We start from the raw sequence: 10,306 nt of genomic DNA, 5'->3' as shown, positions 1-10,306 counted from the left end.
ATGATAGAGCTCGGTTTTGTTCAACTAGGAGTAATGTCCATGTATTGTGATAATCAGTCTATTATCTACATTACAAAGAATCTTGTCTTTCATGAAAAGACGAAGCACATATCTTTTAAATGTCACATGAGGGATGTTGTAGTGAAAGATGTGATCTGCACTCCATTTACTCTCTGTTCAGAACAATTGGCAGATATTCTCACTAAGTCTACTCCTTCTCAGATGTTCTCTATTTTGTGTAGCAAGCTTGGCATGATAGATATATAAGCTCCAGCTTAAAGGGGAGTGTCGGATTTAGTATGGTTTTAGTTATTGATTTAGTGGGTATGAGATTTCTATCCGATGGTTCCATACATATGTCTCTCGTCTAATTGAAAACAGAGTAATCTTAGAATTTCATAACAATTCTGAAACTAGACTATGAACAAGGTGTAGATTCCGAAAGAGAAAAAAAGATAGTATATTTTTTTTAAAAATTGACTCAGTTTTTCCCTATGCCTGCAAGTTCTACTTGCAATCAGTAGCCACTGTAAAGCTCAAATTTTCACAGGCAAAGCAACTTTATAATACCCACGAGGGAGCCTGAGCCTCTAAAGTACTACACATTAGTTGGGCCTTTCGTAGATTCTCTGTCAAAAGTTTTACGTATGTAATGCTTAAGAAAAACAGCAACAGTAGCATCAGATAATCATCAAATCTATCCCAAATAGGGAACCAAGCTCCTCCTTATGGAGCACCAATCATGGACGTTAAGTTTAGAGTTATCATCTGTTGCAGCAATAAATCCTTGTTCATTTTCGCTTGAGCTTCATTCTCCAGCATAAAACACCCTATGAAATCTCATTCTGAATCACTATTTCTGCAAAGAATAAATCCCCGCTGCAGTTCGTTCAGCCAACTTTCAGGCTTCAGTGGTTATGCAAATGCAGCAAATATCTCCAAGGGGAACTAGCGTTATCATATGGCCGATGCTGAGGCGAAAAGTCAATTGGAAATTCAGTTGGATTGGAGATATTCATTATACGCATGCAACGATTACAATAAATAAAATGTTAAAAAAGCACCTTATATCTCACGGGCACAAACCCTGTGGACAACATCCTCTATACATGGACATCAAGTGACCTGCCTTCCTGGAGTTTCGTTCACTATGCATAGAAACCATATGTACTTCAGCTTGAGATACTACATTATAGCACACCTGTGTTTAACAAATATGACTTCATGAAGCACAGTGATGTATTTGCTTTTGAGCAAGTTGGATATGTCACTTTTTATTTTCTTTATTCGAGCAATAGACTTGAACATCTCCTAAAGCTCATTTTCGTTTTCTTATGATCCATTTCACAGCATCAAATTTTGGAGTTTTGTTGAGGGTTGTAATTTTAACATCACACATTTTGCAGGTTGAGAACTCTTTTCATGGCATGAAACCTAAGCTATTTTACTCAGCTAACAATATCTTTTACAAAAATTGCGAGTGTGTGGGGCCACAATCAAACAACGCGGTTGTTCATGCGGAGCGGAGAGCTTCATGAACACACATGATGTGGGGGCCACCATGTGCAGGGAGATCACGAAGATGCGGTTTAGATTCCGCGGCCCACCCGAGTTCATTATTCGTGCATATAAATGCACACTGAAAAATCACCTAGGTTTTGGTGTGAAGGAGGGTTGTGCAGTCGGCTTTTCATTTTCTTTGGCGGGCTGGCAGAGAGCAAAAGTGAGGGGGAAGAAAAATAGCGGCTGCAACAGAGAAAAGTCTTAGGGTTTTGTGAAGAGAGAAAAAGGCTTTTGGAGGCTGACCTTTTCTTGTGAAGAAAAGCAAGGAGCCTACAAGAGGGTTTAATTGTGAGAGTTGTAAACCTATTTGTATTCTTTTTCTTTCTATTAGTAGATCCCCCCCCCCCCCCCCCCTTGTTCTTTGGGTATTTGGCTGCTGTCTTTTTGTGAGAGATTTGAGAGTATTTGTTTGAGGGTTTTAATTGTGAGATTGTAAAGCCTAGTTGTATTCTCTCCTCTCTAATAGTAGATCCCCCTCTTTTTGCCCCATGGACGTAGGCAGTTTGCCGAACCACGTAAAATTAGTTTGTTTGTGTTTGTGGCCATTGTAATAGTTTTAGGATACCTCGACAAGTCAGTCATAGAACTGATGAGAGGAAGAGCCGATATCTCACTTTGTTGAGATATTCGCTTCAGATTCTTATTTCCTTGGTAAGACGGGAATTCTTATTGATCTTTCTCTCTTATTGTGCACCAGAAACTCTGTCGAAATTTCCGCTGCGCACAACAAAAATGTCTTAAAGATCCATTTACTTTAGTTTTCAGCCATCACATGTCAAGGAGATGGGCATATAGGTCAAAGAAGCATCAAGTTCCATTTCCACCAAAAATTAACAGGCTTAACGTTTAAGCGAGAATATCAACATCAACTTTACGGGTGGGGAAAATTGTTTTGATCTAGCAGACCAGTTCATCAAAGTTTTTAGTTCATGAAATAAATATTTCCTTCGTGTTTCTCTAGTCTAATGAAATATTTATAAAGTATAAACAAATAAATATGAATATCCAATCGGTAAATGGTGGATTAATGGAGCATAAATTACCTGGGACATTTGGAAGATGAAAATAGGAATCAATTTTCTGATGATCGATGATATTGAATTTCCTCAGCAATTTTCTGAAGACCAGTTATATCAAATTTATCCAATCTCAGTCATTTTTGGTAATAACACACTTACACATCTGTTATAATTTGCAACTTTACCTTATGCATGCAAAATCCTCATAAAATGAATTGTAAACCTCCAGGGAGTTTATGAATTAATGAAATGTGGCTCGTACACCTCATTGATTTTTTGGCGACCAGGTTTCTGTACATAAGGTAAAACATGCTGCTTCGCCCCATATATATATATAGCATTCTACCTCCAATGATCTTATAAAAAGTATGAATCCAAGTATAAATCTCACATCCAACATCTTCACCAATAATCATTGCAGGAGCACCGCCCTTGATGGAAATGATGAAACCGAATATTATCCCTAACCGTAATTTCTCTTTCATATATATCAGACACACGCTTCATAAATTCATGACAGTCACCACAAATCCTCAAGTTTTTCACAACATGAATGGGCGCTCCCCTAGATGTACTGATCAAACCAAACGCTACAGCAATTTTCTCACTATGCCGACTCAAAAGAAACATCTTCTCATCATCATCCACATTCAACAGAACATTAGCCAACTCTGGTACATGACCAGAAACCGAGAGTTTCTCCCCCATTTCATCGATCATTTTGGCTATGGAACCCATTTGGGGATGCGACTCATTGGTAGAAGTGAACTCGTGAATCTCTCCATCTATCTCAATTAAGCTCGATCCTGGTTCTTTCTGAATGCCTTTGTCCTTCAGATCCAATCTCACTCTCGCAACATCTTCCCATTTGCCGGCCGAAGCATAAACATTTGAGAGGAGAACATGAATTCCACTCCTCTCTGGGGCTAATTCAATAACTTTTTTTGCTGCATATTCTGCCAATTTGAGATTATGGTGTATTCGGCTAGCAGCTAATAACGCTCCCCATATCACATCATTAGGCTCGATAGTCATGTTTTTTATGAAAATTTTAGCTTCCTTTAACAACCCCGCTCGACCAAGAAGATCAACCATGCACCCATAATGAACAACTTCAGGGGAAAATCCATAAACTTTTGTCATTGAATGGAAAAATTGACGGCCCTCTTTTACAAATCCTCCATGGCTCAATGCAGTCAAGACCCCTACAAATGCCACACTATCTGGCTTTACTCCTTCAGTAATCATTTGGTTGAAGAGCACTAGTGCTTGTTTCCCATTTCCCTCGACAGCCATTGCTCCAATTGCTGCAGTCCAAGCTGAAACATCTCTTATAGGCATTTGATTAAAGATTTTCATTGCACTCTTGGAATCACCGCACTTGGCAAACATATCGACTAATGCAGTGCCAAGCTTAACATTCCATACTATTTTCTTCTTGTCAATGTAAGAGTACACCCATTTGGCGAGGTCTAAAGCACCTAAATACCCACATGCAGAAGATACACTAACCATTGTCACTTTATCAGGACTAACATCTCCACGTTGCATTGCTCGAAATAACAAAATCGCCTCTTCGAACCAGCCTACTTGCACTAATGCATTGATCATTGTATTCCATGAGAAAAGATCTCTTATTGGCATTATGTCGAAATATCTACAAGCCAAATCAAAATCACCATTTCTTATACATCCATTTATAATGGTGTTCCAAGAAACCTCGGTCCTGTTTGGCATCAATTCAAAAACTCTGAATGCAGCATCAGGATCACCACATTTCATGTACATATCAATGACTGAATTACTAACAGACTCCCAACAAGCCAATCCATGTCGAATAATGTATCCATGGAGTTGTTTCCCAAATTTGAGCTGACCCAGTTGAGCAGAGGCCGAGGCCGCACCCACTACTGTGACTCGATCTGGTCTCGGTCCCAAACCCAACATTTTATGAAACAAAGACAAAGCCTCATTCGAAAACCCCAGTCGAGCAAAGTTTGTCACCATAGTATTAAAAACGACAATGTTCCTATCAACACATTCATTAAACAACCTCTTTGCCTTCTCAACCTCCCCACATTTCATATACATGTTTGCAAGCGAATTCACCAAATGCGTATTAAACCCAATCCCGGATTCCGCAATATAAGCACAGATCCTCTCGCCCACCTCCAAATCCTGCAATTTCGCACAAGCCGAAACAACACAAGCCATAGTAACCGAATTGGGCATAATTTTGTTCTCCTCCACCATTTCATAAAACAAGTCAACAGCCTTTCGCGGCTCGCCCCCTCTCGCATACCCATCAATAAGACTGGTCCACGAAACCACATTCCTCTCAGACATTCCATCAAACACCTTCTTTGCAGAAGCCAAATCCCCCAACTCGGCGTAAAAGCGTAACAAGGAGTTATCAGTGAAGGGATCAGAATCAATGCCAACCTTTATCACAACCCCGTGAAACTGAATCCCTTCGTCAAAACATGCAATCTTCGTCAGACCAGCGAACAGAGGTGGGAAAGTAAAGCGATCGGGTACCAATCCTCGGTCTAGAATCGACCCATAAAGCCGAATGGCCTCGCTAACCGAACCCAAAGAGGAAAAACCTCTTATAAGGGAGTTCAACGCGAAGAGTGCAGGATTGGGGTCGAGGCCGAGATGGGCATCGGAGAGTTGGAAGGAATTGAGGGCGTAGTGGAGGCCGAGGGGAGTGGAGAGCTTGGAGTAGGCGGCAGTGAGGGAGGGGAGGAGAGGGGAGAGGGAGGGGGAGGTTCTTGTGAGGTGGGCGTGGGTTTGCTTGATTTGGTCGATGGTGGTGGCGAGCTTGAGAGCGGAGATGGTGGTGGTTGGGTTGTGGGTAGAGGACGGTTGATGGTGGTGGGCATGGGAGGAGAGGAGGGAAGGAGATGGGGAGATGGTGGTGGCCGCCATGGAAGGAGTGAGGGGGGGATAATGAGGGTTTTGAAGGAGGAGGAGGAAGTGCAATGGGGAGGTGATACTTTTCTCTCTCCGAACCAACAGAAGCAGAATTTAACTATCAAATTTGTATTAGATGAGCAGTTCGAACTCTAATTAGGTTATCGATAACCAGTTCGAACTATAAATAAATTACTTTCGTAAATTCTCTATTGAAGCCTCTACCGCTCCATTGAATACGAGTGTTTTGGTAAAATTTGCACTGGGTCTGTTTGGTTCCGAGAATAAGAAGAGGGAGAAAAAAAATACTAGAAACCCCATTTACAGGATGTCTCACCGGTGACAGATGGGATTTAGATGTTTGAAATTTATTTTTTTAATGAAATGTTCGTTTAGCTCATGGATTTTAGGAAAATGGGGTAAGGAAACTTCTGTCATGTTACTTTTCAAAAAACGGAAATATGATTCTAATGAGCCACCTTAGATTAAATCTAAGATGCACGTAGAAAATTATGTTATATGTAATCACTTTACTTAATCCACTCCGTTCATTTTGATCTATATGTTTTGGATGGTGCATAAACAAGAAACTAGTCATGTTGGATTGTAGTTACTCATGCATCAGGTAGTTGCAAAATTAACGGTTTTACAACAATACAGCTAAAAAAACAATGAAAAATATATGTTAGAAGTCTTGAAACATTATGATTTTTGTATTATAGATTTTTAGGACATTTAAATCTTGATGAATAGAGTGGATCATCCATTGGAATAGCCCAATCCATGCATGCATCGAGGGTTGCATACTTAGATTCAATCTAAGGTGGCTCCTTAGAATCATATATCCCTATCTACACACAAACACACACATAGGGAAGGCAATTTTTGCCCATGCCCATTTACCCACCTAGCCCGCCCATCAATTGGCCCGTCCAAAACCCACCCATTTAGTTAAATGGGTCTAATTGGGCGGGTTCATTTCAAACTATTCTAAATGGGTACTAAACGGGCGGTCTATATTCGCCCATATGCCCACCCGTATTCCCAAAACCAAAACACGAAGCCTGACGGTCTTCTCATTTCTTTCGGTCGCTGACGATAAGTTTTCGACTTCTCTTCTCTTTTTCGATCTCTCTTTTGTTCGATCAATCGATCTCAGTACTCTCAATGGCGGATCAGCTGACGGAAGATCAGATCTCGGAGTTCAAGGAGGCCTTCAGCTTGTTCGACAAGGATGGAGACGCTGTAAACGCCTAGATCCCTTTCTTCTCTCCTTCTCTTTCCTCAAATCTGTGTTTTTTGATGAATTTGAGATGATCTTGTTCTGAATTAGTCTTGAATCTGTTTGTTTGCGATTCTTTAGGGTTCGGATTTGTTTGTTGCCATAGAAATCGTGATTTTTAAGCTTTATCATGTAGTTAGGGTTTCATTGATCCTTTATTGATGTTCAAGATCAATTCTTGTTTATTTAGTAGTTAGAGTTGGATTCCGTATAAGTATCGTTCAATTGTATAAATTTTTTCGTAAAAAAGAAATTCTTGTAGTTGATTATTACTGGATTATAAATTATGTTATTTGCGTATATTCCATCCAAATCCACCGATTTGCAAATTTACCCTCCTAATCTATGTGCATTACTGATTGTTTGTAATTTAGGCTGAATCTTATAGTTCATTTGTTTGTAATAAAACTCTTTATGAGAATATAAAGGGTTTAAAATCTTATAGTTCATTTGTCGGATATACTTGGCTGCTCTAGATTATGCTTATCTAAGAAGGGATTACTGCTACATATACATAATCACAATAGAGAGAAATAAGTGAGCAAAATTTGTATTTGTTATACCCCTTTCTCTTGAATTCAAAGCCCTAAAGTTTGTTTCTTTTTCTTATGAAATAGATTTTATTTTGTTATATAAAACTTAACCTAAATCCCCTAAAATTTAGTACAGTTACTAGTTAGAATGGTTCAATATGAATCCATGAATATGAATTAGTAATTTTACCAACAATTAGTAGTAATTTTAAGATTACCAAGGCCTAACCACTCCCAATAGATAGCAAAGCACAACAATTGGAACGTTTATCAGATACTGGCCAACGTACCCACCCATGGATGTTCGACTTCCTCATGAATTGAACGTTTATCAGGTTAATTAATTAGAATATGTACACCTCTGTCATTCTTTGAGTTATCCTTCTTTTGGAAGTTTTCTTTCTTTCTTTCGCCAACACTTGGGAGTTAAATGTATATTTCTTTATCTTCTTTATCAAGTGCAAGACCATTGAAATAAATAGGGTGAAATTCAACTCTCTTGTAAGTTGTAATAGCATGATGTTCTGAAGGTGATTTATTATCATTTAAGTCTTAGCAAATTGTAAAATAGAATCCTCACTCATTTTTCCATAGATCTTGATATTTACAGTTCCAACATACTTTCCTTGGCTCTCAATATGTTCCGTATAATTTGGGTTTGCACCTTTCAGTCATGTCTCTTCTCCTTTTGAGCAGAAAGGACTAGTGAGAGAACCTTGCTGGCTTGCTCAAACTAGTTACTTTCTTCTGTAAGGCCAAACATGAGGCTTACAGGCCTTTAATATCATAATATGAGCAGGGTACAAGCTATACTCATGCACTTGTTTAATGAAGATTTATTGGTGAAACAGAATTATGATTTTACATATATAGACAGAAAATAGGCGAAGTGTATGACTGTAAGAGGATGCAAGAGAAACTGACATTGCAGAATATATTCAGTAAGAATCTGAATTTTCGAGGAAAAAAAACCAGTGAGGTGTTAGTGATGCGAATTGCAGATGTACAGAACACGATATTAGCAGTTCCAATTATATGTCTTTGAATTAGAATATGTTTATTTCTAAAAAAATTATTGTTGGTGGTTCTGTCGATGAAGGATCTGTAAGATAATCCTATGCAAATGTGGTATTCCTGTATAAAAAGACCTATAAATATGCCCACAACCTTGACCATTAGTAATTGTGCTCCTTAACAATTTTCATGGAAATGTCTGTTTCATATTTGTTTAATCATGGTTTCTTACAGTTTTATTCACTATTTAGTGATGTTTTGTGACAGAAAGAAGAAGCAGCTCATCAGCACCAATTTATTTTGCATGCTGCTTTAGATATTGTTCAGGACCTTGCATGGACAACAAGTGCCATGTGAGTCTTTTTGTCTTAGGCTTACAGTGTCAGTGCAGTATTGTTACACATATATTTTGTATTAGTTTCATGCAGATAAAAAATAGATAATGTATGCTGCAATGTCTTTGTTGATTGTTCTGTATTAGTATTTTTTTGGCTTTATTTAATCTCTGTGATACATGCAGGTTTTTGAAGGCCATTGACAGGTTCAATGACTTGGTGGTGTCTGTGTATGTAACTGCTGGTCATATCCTATCAAATAAATTATTGTTGCAGTTGTTTTTTGATGGATAAATGACTTGGCTGATAATACCTGCTTAACTTATTATATAACAGTTTTTTTGGGTGTTTAAGTTTTATGGAGATGAACACACTAACATATTCTTGTATCTTTTGGATAGGAAATGAGCAGTAGCTCTCAAAGTAGTGATAAAGTTAACTTCTGCCTTTTTTTGTAGAAGTAAATAAAATAACATGATTGTTGGAAAATGAGGTATTCTTTTTTGAAAGCTAAATGGCAAATACTCTTTGCAGTATGGGCTACTTGCTAATTTTATTATTGTATTGTATTCTATAAAAGTGCCTTGTTTATGTTGGAACATGTTAACAATTCTGATTAACCTGTTTTCTCATTTAGTAACATGTTGACCATCATAATTTCTTTGTATAGTCCAGCACTGTGTAAATACTTTGTCTTCCTTAACCAGTTCTATCCACACACTAGATTGATGCTGCTTCATGATTCACGTAATGAGGATGGGATAAAAAGTTTTTTCCAAGAGGTTCATGAGCTTTACATTAAGGTAATTCTGTTGCTTCTCATCTACATTTTATACTGAAAGAACTTCTCGGCCACATTTCATCTTTTTTAATTCTAACAACAAATGTTGATTCTTTTTGCATATATAATTCGTATTCTGTATTGCTAGATGCTTATCTTTTTTTCAAATTGTCTCACATCTTTGTTATCACTTTCTAAGTCTGGTGCTCAACAGCCTCAACCGCCTCTCGAAGCCAGAGCCACCCATGCTGTAATTGTCAACACTCTCTTGAAGTCCTTCTACAAATCTTTGGGGTTGGCTGTTTGAGTTGTTTTCCTGCTTTCACATTCATAACTGCTGACTGCTGCTATCTATGTAAATGTTCTCCTTTATCCTGACTGCTGCTATCTATGTAAATGTTCTCCTTTATCCTGACATGGTATTGTCATTGAAAAGAAGATGGGATTGTTCATGGATGTCCTCATGGTTCAAAGGCATTTTGGGTTACTTGCAATGGCATCTTGCTAACTTTCATTGTTCTTGAGCTCAATGGCATTTTGTTTGCAACTTTGCATCTTGTTAACTTCTGTTGTGAACACTGCATCATATTGGTAATCCTTCCTTGTTTTTCTGTTCTTTTTTCTATGCATATCCTTGCAAATTTTATTCCTCGTGTCTTCTTAACAAGTGAAGTGGGCAGATGAGTGCCTGTGTGAGCATCATTTTTCTACTGAACCTATATATTTGCAAATATTAAATGGATAACTAAATTCAGGTAAGTCAATTCAAAAGGGATCTGAAACTAATTTTTCTTTTCGTTGCTTCACACTTTATCAACAAATCAGACACAAAGGAAACTTATTTGATTGTTTAGGGTGTGTTT

The 10,306-nt window shown here is 38.1% G+C and overlaps 2 protein-coding genes across 4 annotated transcripts; one reads left to right on the top strand and one right to left on the bottom strand.

Moving 5' to 3' along the window:
- Window positions 633–5,709, bottom strand: LOC109822337 (pentatricopeptide repeat-containing protein At3g22690). Of its 3 annotated transcripts, XM_020388524.1 has the most exons (4): window positions 2,768–5,709; window positions 2,607–2,680; window positions 1,065–1,201; window positions 633–971 (listed from the first exon to the last, which is right to left on the bottom strand). In XM_020388524.1, exon 1 carries the CDS (start codon window positions 5,511–5,513, stop codon window positions 2,985–2,987), a length of 2,529 nt encoding a protein of 842 aa, XP_020244113.1. In that variant the 5' UTR covers window positions 5,514–5,709; the 3' UTR covers window positions 633–971; window positions 1,065–1,201; window positions 2,607–2,680; window positions 2,768–2,984. The 3 variants fall into 3 exon arrangements, with proteins under 3 accessions (XP_020244113.1, XP_020244111.1, XP_020244112.1); XM_020388522.1 differs by having other exon boundaries at window positions 2,607–5,709; XM_020388523.1 differs by having other exon boundaries at window positions 1,065–1,148; window positions 2,607–5,709.
- Window positions 6,550–10,050, top strand: LOC109820385 (trafficking protein particle complex subunit 2-like). The gene is made up of 4 exons (XM_020386512.1): window positions 6,550–6,743; window positions 8,595–8,680; window positions 8,848–8,909; window positions 9,380–10,050. The coding sequence occupies exons 1-4, from the start codon at window positions 6,666–6,668 to the stop codon at window positions 9,499–9,501; spliced, it is 348 nt and encodes a 115-aa protein (XP_020242101.1). The 5' UTR covers window positions 6,550–6,665; the 3' UTR covers window positions 9,502–10,050.

The sequence above is a fragment of the Asparagus officinalis genome, chromosome 8 (assembly GCF_001876935.1).
Source record: "Asparagus officinalis chromosome 8, Aspof.V1, whole genome shotgun sequence".
Taxonomy (NCBI): Eukaryota; Viridiplantae; Streptophyta; class Magnoliopsida; order Asparagales; family Asparagaceae; genus Asparagus; species Asparagus officinalis.
This window is presented reverse-complemented; position numbering and strand designations above follow the sequence as displayed.